Source organism: Armigeres subalbatus, chromosome 2, assembly GCF_024139115.2.
Source record: "Armigeres subalbatus isolate Guangzhou_Male chromosome 2, GZ_Asu_2, whole genome shotgun sequence".
Lineage (NCBI taxonomy): Eukaryota > Metazoa > Arthropoda > Insecta > Diptera > Culicidae > Armigeres > Armigeres subalbatus.
The window spans coordinates 96,872,581-96,892,023 of NC_085140.1; the positions used below are offsets into that span (position 1 = coordinate 96,872,581).

The 19,443-nt window shown below is 38.5% G+C and overlaps 1 protein-coding gene across 1 annotated transcript in view; it reads left to right on the forward strand.

The window, feature by feature from the left end:
• LOC134210215 (arginine kinase 1) overlaps positions 1-19,443 on the forward strand; it is a 148,135-nt gene that overhangs the window by 35,895 nt on the left and 92,797 nt on the right. Inside the window, exon 3 of the mRNA XM_062686257.1 lies at positions 16,842-17,672. Coding sequence (XP_062542241.1) covers positions 16,842-17,672 — 831 coding nt within the window. The remainder of the gene's footprint in view (positions 1-16,841; positions 17,673-19,443) is intronic.

A 19,443-nucleotide genomic window follows, 5' to 3' on the forward strand; every position in this document is an offset into this window, starting at 1 on the left:
TCCAGTTTCAGAAACACACAATGTTTCATTTCCGTTTAAGTGGCGTTGCAATATACGACGCATCTGACTTCTTGGGTGATTTGGAATTCAGTGTGTTTCATATCAGAAACAAAACAGATAAGTTGCATAATTAATAACACTTTGGTTCATTGCTGTTACGACAATGTTTCTGATGTGTTGCAAAACACTCAGCTGAGCAGTGTTTTATTTTAGACAGTCCCCTGCATGTTCCGTATAAGGTACAATGGAGTTTCAAATGACGTTGTTTTTTATGAAGTGCACTTGTAGCAGAATCTCAATATAGAATAGATGGTGTGATGGTTATAGTAAAAAGTTACAAATCTCAAGGTCCACGGTTCGATTCCCGGTTGGTTTTGGTGTTTTTATTTTCATTGTAGCCGCCAGATGTTGCAAATAGGGTCCACCTCTTGCGATTTTTGTGTCACAAAGGAGTTCCAAATACGACGCGTAATGCATAACATAGACCATTAGTAAGGTCACACCATCGTTGTTCATACTCACTGAGAAACAAGTGGTGTTGCTTGGGTTTCTTTAGGATACCAGAAAACTTAGACTCTGATTAACTTTGAAATTACATTTTTCTAACACACAAATTTTTCCCAGCCAATAACTTTATATGTTCTCACCACAATCATGGGTAGGACAATGCTTTGACTGTCCCACCCAGGAGCATTCATGCGTAGGACATGTCCTACTTGTCTCACCCACCTCCGGCACCACTGAATATAATCGATATAGATTCACTTGATTTAAAATAATATGGGGCATATCATAAATATTTCATAATTTCATATTTGCCGGGGTATCAGTTTTTTGTTTTGCTGAGCATATGGCTGTGTGGATTTTGCCAAACTGCAGAAATAAAAACTGAGTGTGTAAGTTTCATAGCGTTCTCTGTGATATACTTCCGAGATGGTCATAAGGAACTTTCTGAAACGTTTATGAATTTCCAATCCACCTAAATTTATGGGTACAGGCTTCCTGTTATTTGAAGTTTAAACCACTCATCCTTTTAATTTTACTTGTTTTAGGTAAAATTCAGCAGATTGTATTCTAAATGTATAATTTGTGTATTTGATTATTCTTAATATCAGACGGGCGCCTTATAAGGGTTTCGCTTAGGCCGCTGGTAGGCCACGCTATTAAAAGCTTTCTATTAAAAGATCGCCTTCGGGATGAAATGAAAGCATTTCAGAACAACCACCCGAACAGACGTAAAAAGCACAATAATAACAAATCGTGAGTTGATTGCAAAATGAGATATGAACACGATTGATATAAGATGATAATATAAATATTTCGCACTGAAACATCATGAGGATATGATGTTATATTATTTGTGATAAGTGATCAATATGTTGTGCTATTAGTTTGTTTTTGTCACTCATTGTTTGAGATTTGTGCTAACGTAAGAACTGTATCACACACACAAAAACGCGACGCGAGACTGGACTCAACACTTATGGTTTTTACAAACGAAAAAGGATTTTTTTTAAATTTACTTTTTTTTCGACCGGCTTCGGGATCGATGCTGCCCGTCTACAGGACGTGGTCCAACTGGTTACAAAAGGTTTTTTGTTTCGTCAAGTTGAAAAGGGGTGATGATATTGGCGTCTCATCTTCATTCATTAGCGGCTGTTCAGCGGTAGCAATGTAAAAAGACTTTGTAACCAGTTGGACTACGTCCTGTAGATGGGCAGCATCGTGCCCGAAACCGGTCGACAAAAAAGTAAATTTAAAAAAATCCTTTTTCGTTTGTAAGAACCATAAGTGTTGAGTCCAGTTTCGCGTCGCGTTTTTGTGTGCGTGTGATACAAAAAGGTATTTTTTTAAAATCCTTTTATCCCGTTCGACATTTTGTCCTTTCGGTATTTTGTCCTTTTCGACCATTTGAATCATTTGTTTGAGAAACTGCATATATTTTACACAATCTCGAGAAAACAGCAAAAAACTGTTTTTGAGAAAATTGGCACCGAATCTTTCGATTTCTTCCATACATATCAATAGTTTTTGGCAAAAATCAATACCCTGAGGCACTTCCATTGTGAAAACTGTAAGCGATACTTCATAATTGCTCTTCAAAGTGCGTGCACTTATGTATTTTCTCGAACAAACGAAAAAAAATGTTCATACATTCCTGAACAAATGATTTTTTTCGTATTCTTTGTCAGAACACGTAAGTTTGGACGAGGATTTAGAATATATAAAAATCTCATTTTAGCCAAAAATGTTACATATGCAGTTTCATAAACAAACGGTTCATTTGTCCCTTTGACCTTTTGTCTTTTTCGACCATTTGTCCCTTCGACCTTTTGTCCCTAACCCCGAATTTGTCGTTATGGCCAGCTTTAACGCCATGTTCGGGATCTCGTACAGATCAGGTGCTTTGCTCAGGTCGAAGGACTTTGGCGCCGTTATTAGCTCCTCTGCCGTCACGCTTGCCACCTCTTCATCGTCTGCTCCTAACCTCGCTGCTGGCAACCTAGGGGTTAGGCCGTGGTACGGGGATAATTCAATTATCGTCTTCAGCCTCATTGGACATCGCTCTTCTTGTTTCGGCCATCATCACCCGATAGGCGTCCCGCCATGGATTGGTTGTTGGCACTCTGGATCAATCTGCCGAAACCGGCTTTTTTGCTTTCTTTTCTTGTTTTCCTCCAAACTCTTAGCTCTAATGAAGGTCCCACTGTCGATGTGGGCGACCTTCTACGCTTGGGTTGTAGAAGTAGCTCCATGGCTACCTCGTCGTAACCTTGTCCAGCTGATCAAGCTCAGAAGGACGGCACTGGATCCTACCTCCACCGTATTGTGCTGCTGCACGCCGGCTATTGGCCATTTGTACTCTCCTCGACCGGTTGCTTCACCAATTACCTCCTTCATCACTATCCTTCTCGTACCTGATGCGTTGGGTGGAGACCTCTCCAAACCTCTCCTTGCGAAGGGGTTCACTTCCGTTGCTTTGTTGGTTGGTTTTGCTTTATTCGTGATTATTGGGTTCCTTTCAGGGCTAGGGTTCCCCGAACCCACCTGAAATAGTCACCTTCGTGATACATGCAGTATTTTATAGAGGTTGAACTCGCAGCGGCCATGGGGTGGGATCGTCAAGTCCTTAAACATAGTCTCTGTTGCATTGTACGCCAGATTATACGCAGAGCTTACTTCGATCTTCCCGTGGATATACAAGAAATGTTTTGTTTTATCAAAATTCGAGAGGAGTTTGCCTTGAAAATGTGAATGGATTTTCAGTGGAAATTGCAAAATAAAAACTCGTGTAAATTCCAAAGAAATTTCCATGGATATTCGGAAATATCCCATGGAGTTTGAAACCATTTTATTTGAAAAATGGGTAAATAACAAAAAATATTTAGCTAAATTTTTTTTTTTTGCAATTCCTGATCATAATACCTGGTTTACAGTTGTCATTTGAGTGATAAAACGGCCTACTTTTCCATACCAACAGAATGGGTGCTTTAATGACCATTATGCAACTCAAATGGGTTGCATAATATTTATTATAGCACTCATTTGGGTGCTATAATGAAAAACCTACATTGAGACAGTAGTTGCATGACTACATTTAGCTGAATTAGTTTGGGTGAGTGTTTAAATAGTGTACTCTAAGTGTCTCGCAATAAATGAAATGGTTTGTTGGACATAACATCACAATTTTCCAAAGGCAATTGCATCCATCGCTTCATAGCTTTTCAAGCTATGCAATTTGGCACGATAAGATGAAATCTTATTGTTCTCTGCCGCAACATAATTTATTGGCATGAATGATCATGTGGAGTAAATTCGATTGTACAATTTTGGTATAGATTTATCATATTAAAGCCCATTTTTCGTCATTGCAAAAAATAGCGTGTGTAACTCGTTGCAAAACTCGATTTTTTCAGCACTCGTAGTATTTATCCAACTCGGCAAGCCTCGTTGGATAAACGTACAACTCGTGCTGAAAATATCATCTTTTTGCAACTAGTTACACAAACTACTATTAAATTGAAAATCCTGTTTGAAAAAAAAAAATGTTTTAAATTTCTTTTAAATTTCGATGTTTTAAATAAGCAACTGGGCCGTTTGTGAAATTGTACAAAAAATATAAATTAGGCAAATATGTCATGTTATTCCAAATATGTAGACGTGTATCAAGGAATCTAAATTTGTTTGGCATATGGGTCTAGAAGCTATTCAGAAGGGAGGTGAAAGAAAGTAACGTTCTTCAGAAGGCAAAGAAAGAAAATAATTCGAGATTGTTAAGTTGCGATGAGTGCGGAATCAATTTACAAATGCGTTGAAGTATGCGACCCGTGCCGTTGGTTTAGCTTGGGTAGTTGAGAATGAGAAACATTTTTTCCGAGACTGACAAAACATAGGCACTGAATGACATATTCATTCTTCGACTAATAGACGAACATTCTTCAATTCTAACGATTGATGTCCATCAATCTATGGTCGTGTATTGATTTTACACATATGAAAATTGATTACACTCTTGTTGCCACCTAACGATAATCCGTTCGTTTATTGTTTTCTGATACATAACACTCTACAGTCTTCTACACCCTCCAACACCACTTCGAGTAGCATCAACATTGAAATGCCGATATAAAATCATCAATGCCAATATACAAATTAGGTCAATTAGGATAATATCTAACTTGGATAAATCAGACAAATTAGATGCAGAAGACAAATACGATACATTAAACAAATTAGACAATTTAGGCAATTCAGACAAATTAGATCACTTGGACAAATCAGGTCAATTAAACATGTTATAAAAATTAGACAAAAATATTCAAATACAAATCAGGGAAATATGAAAAAATAATAGTAAACCAATAAAATAAATTTTTTAAATTCAAGAAAATCAGATAAATTATACAAATTAACAAACTACTACATTTGTATAAATCAGACAAACTAAATTCATTAGGCAAATCAATTACCAAATAAAAATGAATGGTTACTTTGTGCTTCGAGATATTTGATTTGATTAGGTCAACATTATAAATAAAACATTAAAAAAAAAAGTTCGCATTAGTTTGTAAAGCAATTGAAAGTTTTTTGTACTTGGTTAGGATCGAATTGCATCTACTATGTCTACCTAAGATTTTCCCTTCACAAACGAGGCTATGCGTACATCGTAAGAAAATTTTTGGCAGCTACACTTCATAAATCAAGAATCTTTCAGCCTCATCGTTTTGCTGATCGTGAGAAAATCCTACACAATTTGTGCAAATGCATCTGAGGAGCATCTGATCTGAACACTTCTCGGTTGGCATCTGTATGGCTGCAGTGAGTTCAAAGGCAACCATACCGTAGTCACATTGGTTCTCAAATTGTTTACCCCATGAATACAACCCGACAACTTTTGATATGACTCTCTTGGAAATGGCATCTGACCAAAATTGCAATGGAATATTCCGTTCTGCGGTTCTCGGTTTCAATCATGTGATCGCGTCAATTTCTAGCAAGTATCTCAGCTGATAGCGTAACTTCTTAGTTTGCGAAACTCTTCTCTAGACATGTTAATTATCACGTAGTGGCAAGATTATAAATCGTGTCTGTCGAATCGCAACCTAAGATGGAAACAACAGAAAAAATAGTGCAGTTTTTCTGTTAGTTTTCTGCAGATCACCCGTCATGTGCGGATCATCCATCCGCGTAACATCTGTACCATTGCGATTTGGCAGGCAATGCGAATACCACAGACGACAGGGTAACAGCGTTTTTTGATTTTTTTATTCTTTTTGGCTTCCATCAACACTAAGTTATAACGAAAGGCTATAGGATCACTCAAAACAAGAAAAAAAAATAACGGAACGTATATATGTACCTCTTTTCAATTCTGTTCGTATAAAAGTAATTGAAAAACATTAAACACAATTTTGATAATTATCATTTTATTACATTCTACTGCATCCGAATCGAGTCTTTTTTTGCTATTGAAAATAGGTCTAATTGATCATTGATTTTTCAAAGTAACATAAACGTTGTTTTAAGATAGTTGGTTGTATTGATTGAAAAGGTTGTGAAAGTACTGAACATTAATTTTCATTAATAAAGAATTTAAAAAAAAACTCTCAGGGAAGCCAGTAAGAAATATTATATTTCCATGTGATAAGCGGGTCTTTTCTTAGCTGTGCGGTACGGTACGGCTACAAAGCAAGACCACGCTGAAGCTGGCTGGGTTCGATTCTCGGTTCGGTTTAAGAAATTTTCGGGTTGGAAACTTTTTCATAATATACGAATGTAAAAATGGTAACTTGGTTTAGACAACTCGCCACTAGGCCGAAAGTAATATTGCCAAACATATGAAATCGAAAGACATTTAACTGAAAAAGTTTTATGGTTGAATCTGTCATTTGGCTGAACATTTCATATGCCACAACAAGACGATCAGCCGAATGGATCATTTAGCCGAAAATATTGTTTAGTTGAACAGGTAATACGGTAGAATATGTCATTTAGTGGAACAGGTCATATGACGTTTGGCAAAACGGGTTATTTAGCTTAGCTTGATTGACTATACACTTCGTAGTTGCTAGTCTATATTTCTCGGGTACTTATTCAAAAGGACGTATGTGATTTTGTAAACAAAGATTCAAACGTCGATTTGTCCGATCTGATGGAACTCCCACGCAAACCAACGCCACCAACAGGTAGCCGAAGCCTCCCCCTATCTGTCTATGTTGATGTTTTGCGTGGGAGTCCCATCAGATCGGACCAATCGACGTTTGAATCTTTGTTTACAAAATCACATACGTCCTTTTGAATAAGTACCCGAGATTTGACTAAAACCGAGTAATACCGGCGAAAATGCTGTTACGGACGACAATAACGATTGGTCGAACGGGTCATTTGATCGAATAAGTCATGCAGTACTCGTTTATTGAGTGAAGCATGGTCAAAAGTGTCGTTTGGCCGAATAACTCGTTCTGCCGAATAATCTATCTAGCCAACAAAATCATTTGACCAAATATGTCGTTTGGCAAAATAAGCCAAACAAGTTGTTCGGTCGAATCAATCATTCAGCCGAGCGGAGGCGGCGTTTTCGGCGTCACACCGAAAGCCATTTTAGCCAGCGGCATGGCGATTTTTTTTATTTAGTTCGTTTCTCCAAGTTTACTAGATACTAACGGTAGAATCTTTTGAATTTTTTAAAAGTTTTCCCAAAATATTCATTTGGAAATTTTTCTTGGCTTGGGGTTGGTGGTCATATGGCTACCGCTTCTGCTTCATATGCAGGAGCTCGTGAATTCGATCCCAGGCCCGTTCCATTTTCCTACCACTTATCATGTTTTAGCAAACGCTAGAACTGGAAATGGACTCCACACTGTTTCAATCTTCTATAATACCTTATACTAACTATTCTAACAAATGAATGAGAGCTCGTTTCCTATTAACAATCAATTCATTCCTATCACATTTGGCAACCCGTTAACCGAGACGATCCTCTTCCATAGAACCCAACCCTCAAGTTCTAATAAAAGTTCCGCATTAACTGGTGGCAAGTGCAGAGGTATGCTCAACTTGCAGTGGGCGAGAGACTGCATCATCATTTGCTCCCCCTCCCCGATGACCGTAAGGACGTGGCCTGCGCCGTAATTGACCATTGAAAAGTTTAGAGCTCTCGTACTGTGCACATTGAGGTTGGAAAGCAACTCCCATGCTCCATCGATCAATTCCTTGCGCAATTACAATTGTTCTAGTCAATCACGGAGTAGCAACTAAGAAATGTGCGATCATCAAGCTCAAGCTCAAGCTCAATATTCAATTGGAATTTTTTCTTCGGATTTTCCACGGAAAATACTCTGAAGCTTCAAAGGAAAACTCTTTGAAATTGAAAAAAAATTGATCGTTATTTTCAAACAAAATTGATCGGAATTTCCAAAATAGGATCCATATGGAACTTCCAAGAAAATTTGTTTGGAATTTCCAAATAAAAAGGAAAGGGAAATAAAGAAAATTATTCAAAATTCCATTTTTTACGAGAAATTGTTTATAATTTCCACGCGAAGTTCTTTGGAATTCCCGTACAACTTCTTTCCGTCGAACTTAATTTTTTTTTCAAGTTTTATCGGGAGGTTGTTTTTAAAAGTTTTTATTAAAATATGTGTTCAAAATTTCCAAGAAATTTGTTTCGGAAGTTTCACATGAAATTTTTAGGAATTTTTATAGGAAACTCTTTGAGATTTGCACAATTTGTTAAGAAAATTATTCAGCCGTTTTATGAAATTTCCATGGGAAATTCTTTGAAATTTACACGGGGTATTTCCCGAATTTTCCATAAAACATCCTCAGAATTACTTCGTGAAAATTAAAGATTCACGTAATATTGTTCGGAACTTAAACGGAAATGTTTTATTATATTTGATTCTTTGAGAATTTAACGGGAAATTGTTCAAAAAGAGGAAGGGTTGTTTGGTCAAGCGTTATACGGAGGAAAGTTATTTGGCTGAATGTCATTAAGTCGAAAGTTATCTATCCAAATTAAACGTTTTACCGACATGGTCATTAGGTATAAATTTCGGCCCAATGAACTTTTTGTTTAAGAATCAGGTCGGTTTGGCCAAATATTTCCTTTTTTCCAAAGCGACATACGGCTGATCTGATAATTTGGCTGAAAAGCCGATGGTCTTAACTGGTTGTTTGGCTGAAATAGTCGTTTGGAAGGAAGGGACATTTGTTCTGCTTGTGCGGCCGGTATTAAGTTGTGTACGTTTGGTTGCATTTAAGGTTAGCATAGCACGCCGATTCGATAGAAAGTTAAGTGAGTAGAAAATCTTAAATTCGCCCAATTATATCCCATCTCTTAGATCGCATCGCTTACCGAAGTGAATTCAGATAAATTATCCTTTGCTACTAACATAATATCCTACCCCAAGACAATCGTGGAGATGCAGAGGTATCCTCGGTTTCTAGTAGTAACGAGAATCGGACTAACAATCCTTTCCTGCTTATATGAACGTAAGGACGGGACCGGTGTCATTATTGACTGAAAATATTAGAGCTTCCAAAACGCGTACATTGAGAATGGGTGGATAATCCCAAGCCCCATTCATTTGGTTATCTGTTAATGTTCATGCTTAAATGATATTTTCGGTCTTATGTTCTTTCTGGCCAAATGACATTTTCAGCCGAAAAAGGAACTTGTTAATTGATCATTTCGGGCAAATGATTTATTCGGCCAAACGCTAGATGACCCTTTCTGTCAAACGACCATTTCTGCCAGAAGACATTATTGGCTGTGTGTCGATTTCGGCCAGATGGGCTATCGATCGGCCTTGTGGCCTTTGGCCAGATGCCTTTCGGCCAAACGGTTTTACTCCATTCAAAAGTTTGATTTTATCAAGAAATTCTTTAGATTTCACCAAGAAATCTTTCGAAATTTCCACAGGAAAATCTTTGGAAAATCTACACAATAAAACCTTCGGAATTTTTAGAAATTAGGACATTTTTTATAATTTTCATGTGAAATATTTCGAGTTATTTCCTGAAAAGAAAAACGGAATATGCTCTTACATTTTACAGAGTTTCCACGAAATATCTTCCAAATTTTCATGGAAATTTACTCGGGATTTCAACGCGAGTGATTTTGAGATATCGAAGAAATCTTTTGGATCGGGAAATTCTTCGAAATTTTAAGAAGCAAGTAGGAAGCAGGAAATTAACGACGAAACATCACAATGCACTCCTTACTTTTCACTTCTTACTACCACGTATCAATTATCACTTCTAACTCTCATTTCTCACTTATAACTTCTCATTTCTCACTTATAACTTCTCACTTTCCACAGTGGAAAGTGAACATTATTGAGAAATGAGAAGAGGTAAGTCGTGAGTAAGAAATAAAAAATTAAACTTTTACTTATCACTTTTCACTATTCACATATCTCATCTCCTACTTTTCACTGATTATTACAACTCATGAGAAATGGAAAGGGAGAAATAATGAGAAGTAAGAAGTAAAAAAGTGATTCCATTCCTTACATTAATATTTTTCACTTTCCGCATTTCACTTCTAACTTCTCTAAAGCAGCGGCTCTCAACCTGGGGTACATGTACCCCTGGGGGTACCTTCGCTGGCCCTAGAGGGTACCTCGGACAAAAATGCGTAATGGTGGACGTATTACATTTCCAATCAAAACTCATTGATAAAGTTTTGATAATTGTGTATTTTTATTTTTTTTTAAATTTATATTGTACATAATATGAAATGCTATCAAAAAATCCCAATTTAATCCTGCCTTCCATCCTGCCTCCTTTCAAGAGGCTCGGAAGCCTCCTTTCAAGAGGCTCGGAAGCCTCCTTTCAAGAGGCTCGGAAGCCTCCTTTCAAGAGGCTCGGAAGCCTCCTTCAAGAGGCTCAGAAGCCACCTTTTAAGAGGCCTGGAAGCCTCCTTTCAAGAGGCTCCGGAAGCCTCCTTTCAAGAGGCCTGGAAGCCTCCTTCAAGAGGCTCAGAGCCTCCTTTCAAGAGGCCTCAGCCTCCTTTCAAGAGGCCTGGAAGCCTCCTTTCAAGAGGCCTCAGAGCCTCCTTTCAAGAGGCTTGGCAGCCTCCTTTCTAGAGGCTCGGAAGCCTCCTTTCAAGATGCTCGGAATTCTTCTTTCAAGAGGCTCGGAAGCCTCCTTTCAAGATGCTCGGAATTCCTCTTTCAAGATGCTCGGAATTCTTCTTTCAAGAGGCTTGGAAGCATACTATCAGAAGCGTTCTTTTAAGATGCAAAGGAAGCCTCCTTTTAAGTGGCTCGAAAACCGCCTTCAAGAGGCTCGGAAGCTTATCTGCGAGAGACTTAGAAGCCTTTATTCAAGAGGTGCGGAAACCTACTTTAAAGGGATTCAAAAGCTGAATGAAGTAAATAAGAAGTGTGAAACAAAAAGTGAAAAGTGACTTTGTGAAGGTAAAAGTATTTAGTAAGAAGTAGCGATAAGACTTCTTTACTGAGAAATTAGAAACTAGAATTGATACGCCATACTTCACTAGTTGCTTCCCACTTCTTACTTAACACTTTCACTTCGCAGTGAGAAGCAAGAAGTGAAAAGTGAAAGTCTTACTACCAGAAACGACCAAAAGTATGTAAGTATTTTATTTTTCACTTTCTACCCACTGAGAAGTGAGTAGCAAAAAGTGATGAGTGAAAAGTGGAACATGGATCATCATACTTCACTATTTATTCCTCACTCCTTACTACTTGTTTCTCACTGTTAGAAGTGATTGATTTTTTCATTATTTATTGCAGTTTTTTTTCTAGAGCTCATCATTAGAATGTGTAAAGTTATAAACGAGAAGTTAGTAGTGCAGTGAGATGTCTGATTTTCACTTCATTTAGTTTATAACTTTCTATTTCTTTCTCCTCAATTCTCACTTTTTTAAGGAAAAGTCAGTAGTGAAAAGATAGATGTGTGAAGAAAGAAGTGACAAGTAAAAATAGGCTTGTGCGCTGATTTAAAATTTTCCGGAGGCAGCATGATAGATCATTTTCAGTCAGCGGCGGCGGCGGCATGGGTCGGCATGAACTGATTTCAAACCTCAAAAATAATCTGGAAATTCTTCGGAAGTTTCTCAACAGATGGTCCTCTAGGAGCTTTTTCGGATGGTCCTCCAAGAGATTTTCCAGAAATTCCTCCAGGAATTCTTCCGGAAGTTGCTCCAGGAATTCCTCCAGAAGTTGCTCCAGAAATTCCTCCAAAAGTTCCTCCAGAAATCCCTTCAGGAAAACCTCTGGAAGTTCCTCCAGGAATTCCTCCGGAAGTTCCTTCAAGAGTTCCTACGAAAAATCCTCCAGAAGTTACTCCGGAAGTTCCTCAAGAAATTCCTCCGAAAGTTCCTCCAGGAATTCTGCAGGAATTTTTTACAGGAATTCCTCCAAGAGTTCCTTCAGAAATTCCTCCGGAAGTTCCTCCAGGAATTTCGCTGCAAGTTCCACCAGGAATTAGTTGGGAAGCTTTTCCAGGACATCCTTTAAAAATTTCATACAAATTCCTCCAGTTTCTTCAAGAATTTCTTCTGAAGTTTTTCGAGGAATACCACCGGAAGGTCCTCCAGGAATTCCTCCAGAAGTTCATTCAAAAATTTCTCCAGGAATTCCTCCAAAAGTTTGTGCAATAATTCATCATGAGTTTCTTCGGGAATTCATCACGAGCTCCTCCGGGAATTCATCTGAAAGCTCCTCCAGGGATTTCCTTTAGAAGTTGTTCGTTCCGAAGGTTCCTCAAGAAAACAGTTGGGAAGTTTCTTGGGAAATTCTTTGAGAAGTTTCTCCAGGAATTCCTCGGAAGGTTCCTCCAAGAGTTCTTACCTGAATTCCTACAAAAGTTTAATGAAAAATCCTCCAGGAATACCTCATGAAGTTTCTTCAAGAATTTCTTCGGATTTTTCTCCAGAAATTCCTTCGGAAGTTCCTCAGGGAGTTCGCTCGGAAGTCTCTCAGGGAGTTCTTTCGGGAGTCCCGCAAATTATTCCTGCAAGATTTTTTTCGAAAGTTCCTGAAGCAATTCCTCTGAATTTCCATTAAAAAAAGTCCAGAAATTCCAAAGGTGCTATTACGATTTTTTTCCGTGTCTTCCTCCAGGAAGGAGGATGATTTTTTAACGAATAATCCCGTGGAATGTCTGCCAAGTTTTTTTTCTCTAAGAATTTCTCCCTGAAATTCCTTCAAAAATTTCTTTGAGAACTCTCATAAAATTTCCACTGAACTCCTTTCGTATCTCACATTGATTTTTAAATCCAACTCCCATCCACCGGTGGCCACCCCAAGAATTCTTCCGGAAATATCTCCAGGAGTGTTACTAGGAATAGTTATGAAAATTCAGTTGCTAACTTCTCAAGAAAATTCTTATACTTAATAAATAAATTCCTCCAGAAATTAACCCAGAAACTCTTCCAGGTATTTCCCAAAACATTCCTCTCAGAAGACGCCCATAAAATCGTTTTGGAATTATTTAGTAATTGCTCAGAAATTCCCTGATCATTTCTGAACAAATTCCTCTAGAAATGAAATTTACACGAAAATATATACTTGAAATTTTCTTGGAAATTCCTACAGATAGTTTTACAGAAATTCCTTCCAAAAGTACCCTATTTTTTTCTAGTTTTTTCACCCAAATTTCGCTCTTGTAAATTCTTCCACGAATTCTCCTGCATTTTCTACTTCTAGTTCCTCCAGAATTTGTCGCGAAAATTGCTTCAAGAATCTTTTTTCAAGTCCCTCAATAGATTCCCCAAGCAATTTCTCGGAAAATTGCTTAGGAAATTTAATTATAATTTCCCCTCGTTAAGTTATACTCCAAAAAAAAAACTTTCAGGAACTGCTTCGGCATATTCCTTCAGACGGAATTCACGATGGAATTTTTGTGGCAATATTCGAAGGAGTTCTTAAAAGGTACCATGAAATAAGTACTGAAGGATTTCTTGAAGAAGTTCCTAAAGAAGTTCCTGAAGAAATTCGCGAAGGAATTTCTGGTTAAAATCCTTATAGATGTTTTAGGATGAATTCATGTGAGAATTTTTAATAAAATTTCTAATTCATTTTTCAATTAATTTCCTGCAGGAATTCTCAAACAACAATTCTGAAAGAGCCTCGAAGCCTCGCGAGTTTTAAAAATAATATAAGGTACACCGGGGCAAGTTGAAACGGTTTTTTCAAAGTTGAAATTCAACGTGCTGTAAAAAAATCACCCTTTGATATATTTTGAATCCGTTTGCGGTGTTTGCTGGTTCGGGCCAAATATTATACATAAAAAATAAGCAACCTTAACAAACTTTCTTATAAATATTTTTTATATGTGAATTATTTTTTTATATGCATCGTTTCAACTTGCCCCGCGAATCGGGGCAAGTTGAAACACTGCATTATATTCAGACGTAAGCTAATTTTGCCGTATTAATAACAAAATGTATATACTCAGTGAGACTCAAGAAGCACGAGGTTGTAATAGCGACTATAATACTGCCAGGATTCGCATAAGAGTCCCATGTCAGTTTTTGACGATTTTGATTTTCTTTCAGTAATTAGCCTAAAATTGTCTCCTGTTTAAGAAAAACTGATAAAATAGTAGGCTTTGTTCTTGAAATTTGAAAACAAATACCCCTTTTGTTGTCTCATCTTGATATTTACTCTCATAAAATTCAGATTCCAGATTTTGATAAGTACTCTGTTACACAAAAAATAAACTTAAGTATGGTCCATTTAATTGTGGGTCAATTAACACGGATTAATGCGGATAAAGAATATTATGTCAATACCAGATACCTTTTTTTTTTTCAATTTAATAGATTTTTTGTATTTCTCCATGTAAAACAAGTTTGATAAATTCAATGGCAAATTACTCAAGTCGGCGAAAATGACATGGGACTCTTATGCGAATAAGGGCAGTGTACAACAAAGTCACAAGCGTATTTTCAGAGACCAAATTCTGGAGAACGCACTACGCTGAAAATTTATCAAATTGATTTCCTCCTACTGGTGACCACTCGGATTACTAATCAGGATGCTTCATTACTTGGTTCACTTGTATATTGCGCAATTGATTAATTCGGCTGTGGCTTCTTCATAAATAGACATTAATTAACCAGCCATCACATCTCTCATAAACTCTTCGATTAGAGAAATAGGCAACTGGGGAAGTAAAAGCTGGAGTTAACAAAATGTTTACATACACTATGTTTTATTTTTCTGAGAGTCAGTGCTCAGTAGATTAAGGCCCGATGCCCACGTAGCGCACTTTCAAGCTTGAAAATCACTTTAACATGGTCAAAACATAAACGGAACGAATCGCAATGTTCATAAGACTTGAAGAGCACACCAAAATCTTCCATATAGAGGTTGTTGCGATGGTTTTTGTTGTTTAGATCTCTTGTTAGATTTTTTTCAAAATAGAAAATAGACCAAAAACACTAAAACGACTTGAGGCACCTCGAAATTTTATCCGAATTAGCTGAAAATTTGACAGAAGGCTTATTTTTGCATATGAATTGTGATTCTGGATTGACCGGTTGAATTTTTGATACTTTTTGAAAACATGAAGAGGTCTAGCACGCGGCGTTAAAAGGACGCATGTGTGCATCGGGAAAAAGCGGTAACGCAGCGTGGCCGCACCGATCCATACCTGCGTTTTTTCAACGCCACGTTCACGCAGCGTTGAAAAAACGCTACGTGGGCATCGGTCCTAAGAATCTCAAAATTGCAATTTAAACATAACCCCTTTTCATTCTAGTGGAGATTGTAGGGAGTTTGCATTCATGACGGAATGGGCGGAAATTTATTAAATTTATGTTTAGCAGTTTGCATGTTTTTATAAATTTATGTTTTTTGAATGTATGTATTTACGGACCATGTTGAATTCTAAAAAAAAATTACTTATAATTGCGAGGGTGGCGTTTTGAATCGTTGTTTCAACTTGCCCCGCACCACGCATTTCTATTTGCCCCGATGAGTTGAACATGCAGAGCAATATCAAACTACCAAAATACAAAAATTAAAACGGGTTTTTCATCGATTTTTCATAATCATTATGTTTATTTAACATTGAATGATTACCTACCGTGAAAATTTGTTCAAAGAACTCTTCCAAACATCGTTTTGAGACCTGTTTCATTGGCACGTCAAATAGTTGGTTTGGATTTTGCAAAGGGCGAAAAATAAACAGCGGCAGGGATTGCTTTTGCTGCAATCTTTCGGGAATGGCAGTCAGAAGGAGCGTTTAGGCGAGTAGTTTGTTGAAAAAAATTATCAGAGCATTCGGTCGTTTCCTATCTGAATTACAGCTTCCGTTTCAACTTACCCCGCATTTCAACTTGCCCCGGTGTACCTGACACATTTTTTTCACAGTCTTCGAACATCTATCTTCTATCTAGGGACATCTATCAACTCTCGTAATATATACCTATGATCACTTACTCATCGACGATGTGGATCACCGGAGTACAGATTCAACCACCATGAATTCAGGAATGCCAAATCTGCATTTTGTTGTTCATCAAACCCTTTCATGATTGGTGATTGTTGGGTGATAATTGAATGCTCTCGAAAGACTTGTTTTTTTTTTTTCATTTTTCGGGTGCTCCCTGACAACAATTGTTGTATCCAAGTGAATCTTCGAAGCTGTTTTGGCAGCGAATTATTGCATAAACACCGACAAATGGTGCAGAAAACAGCTGTCGGTATTATAAATCAAATAAGGGAGGAACGCTGTGCTCTTCAAGGCGTGTTTGGCAAAATGAAAATCTATTTTGCACTAGGAAACTCGTAATGGGTCATGTAGATGTTGTTCTCTTTCCTAGAGCTATTTCATTCAACATGTTAATTCAGTTTCAAGAAGAAATAATCTTAGGGCACCCATTGAAAAAAAAGTATTTGAACTTTATTTGTTTAGAAATTGATGTTATGTAATTTTTCATGCTTCGGGTATTGATCTAATTCACATGTCTCGATTGAATAACTTAACTATATGGCCTTGTTGTAATATGTTGAAAACGATTTCTCACTCGGAAATTGTTAGTGCGTCTTCATATTGAAGTAGATTGATAAAAGGACTAAAAGAATTTCCTGTTGAAAATGCTGTGTGAGCCCATAACTGTGCTACCATCTGTGCTTATTTCTAAATTTATTATCTTTTTTTTTGTGTATTATTTATCCATTTTTCTTTTCTTCTATAATAAATTTTCTTTTTGATATATCATTTTAATTCTCATCATAAAATGTTTCCTTCATTTCATTGTGTCAGCTGCTATGCTTACTTGAAACAAATTATGCTGTGAATTGTATCCATTGTTTCTTTTTGCTTATAAGTTTATTTTCGTTTCTTTTCATTTCCAGAAAACGTTTTAGTTTCATAGATCGAATTATTACGTTTTTCACCGGTAAGTCAGTATGGCAGCAGCAACCGGCCCTCGAACCGGTGAAAGGTGACAACACCAAACCGTCCGAGTCAGATGTCTCTTCCACACCTGAACCAGTGCCTCCCAAGGAAACACCTCTTCTACCTAAGGAAACCCCAGTACCACCCAAAGAAACGCCTGTTCCACCAAAGGAAACCCCAGTGCCACCCAAGGTAGACCCGGTCCCCCCTGTAGAACCTACCAAACCTGTTGAACAGCTTACGAAACCCGTAGAGCAGGTAACTAAGCCTGTTGAAAAACCAGAAAAGCCCGTTACAGTCCCGACGCCAATAAAGCCTGTTGAGCCACCAAAGATAACCGCTCCGGTACCCCAGCCCAAGGTCGAACTTCCCGAAGTCACCAAACCCAAGCCTGAACTCGCTAAGGAGCAACCGACACCAGTTTCAGTTCCCAAGGTCGAACCAGCACCCACCCTCAAGCCCGCCAAACCTCTAGAACCGGCGGTCACCAATGGTCAGCCGAAGGCGCCCGAAGCGCCCAAAGTGGCGCCCGCAGAACTGGCAAAACTAACCGACGATCGAGCGAACACCAATCTTTCCACCGCGTCCATCGCCGTCGAACTACCCGGTAGCAACGAGGACAGCTTCATCATTGTCGAGAAGCAAAAGCCGAAACCTACTGACAACATCACCACCACAGCAACCACCGCTACCGCCACCAAAACACCAACCGACATCAAAAATTCGACCCTTGATTTTCTGAAAGCTGAAGGTGGACGCGGAGCTGCCGCCGGTCCGGCTACGCCAAGGTAGGACAGGAAATTGACTTGATCTTTTTTTTCGTAAACAACATACGTGTCCTTCTCTGCCGGGAAACCTACGCTACACAGATTTACATCGGTAACAGACAAAAAACCGAATGGCAACAGCTGGGCCGCTCGCGTGGTTCAATTCAACCCGGTGGAGATTGGCGTTAGCGCGCGGAACGCGCGTATTGCTCAATCGGTATTTTTATTTTTCACGTTGGCAACTAATGTCAATAAACCAGACTAAGCCGGCCGCGCCGGTGACTTCCCGGTGCTGGGTGTTGACTGTTGAGTGATTCTACTTGGGAAATAGAATAGCGAATTTATCACCCACACAAGGGTTGAGGATGATACCTAATAATAATTACGAGAAGGGTTTCCGTTGGGATCATTAAGTTAGACAACCGATAAATTTTGACAATGTGAGACTACGATCAAATCAAGTCGATGGTTTGTTCTATCCATGTAATCCCACGAGCTCAGCTTTCCATCATTTTATCACAGCAAATTTGGTATCTATTGTCAAGATTTGCATAGCCGAGATCGAATCTTAATTTGACTTCGTACAATGTGAAACTCGAAGTAATATTAATATTAAACTATGCATAATGGGACGGATACTAAAGTGACGCATCGTGAGTTGACCTTTGTTCTTTCATTTTCAACCTAAAATTTGAGTTTTTATCTATTGATCCATAATAAACAACCCGGATATTGGTTGGAGCTAGCTAATTGCTAGCTAACTAATAGTTGAACCGAACAAGATTCTTAGTTTGAAATTAATGTAATCAATGTTAAAATGAGATACAAAATTAGTATACGACACGACCAGGCAAAAAGCATTGTTTCATACAAAACTATTATTTCTAAACAACAAATTTCAATGTAGAGATAACCAATTTTTTAGTTTGAGTTTTAACCAAAGTGTTGGTTGTTTCAAACTAGATGGTTTTATCTCCGTGTAGAAATATGATTTAGGGTCATATGGCCGAATGCCAATTGGTTGAATGCCATTTTATCTAAAAGGTGTAATATTTGGGTAAGTATGGCCTGAGCTATGCTGAGACTCCCTGAATCAATGGCCTCAGATTCGGCACGCTCAACTCAAGCTACTCGCGAGCAGGGATCTCGCAATCAAAATCTAGGGAAAACCACAGAGCTTCACAATGCAACACTTTATTTTCTCCACTCTTTCACTTTCTTAAGCCTAGCTAACCTGTCTTCCTTGGGGCCCCTCTTCCTGGCAACACTCCACCACTCCACTTCTTCCTTCTTTGACTCCAGTCCTTTCTCGTCCTCTATCTTCCTTGCAAGCGGATTCACGCCGGCGTTGGCGGTTCTACTCCCACTCGCTACAGAATACAGGCTTCCTGCACCCTCCGGCGTCCTACGTGGCGGCGGCGGTGGACTCTTCTCCTCGCGACTTCATAATCCCTCTCTACCTTCCTTCTTCGGTCACCTGCGCGTCGGTAGCCGATTGCTCTGCTCACTACGGATCCGGTAGTAACGTCGGGGTGGCTTGGGGATATCCCTCGCTTCTCACCGCGGTCCAAAACGACCAATAAGATGGCCGAACGGCAGAACAATGCCAAATCAGGCCGACAATGGAACCTGGGTACGATGGGGTTTAACCAAGGATTTAACCATAAAAACGGCGGGGTTCTGAAAAGGAGAAAATGCTGGGATCAGCTTCTGTCTCCGGAAGCAATCACTTCAAGTTACCTGACGTCCTCTACGCCTGGTCTTCTTCCACAAACTGTCTCACTTCAACTTT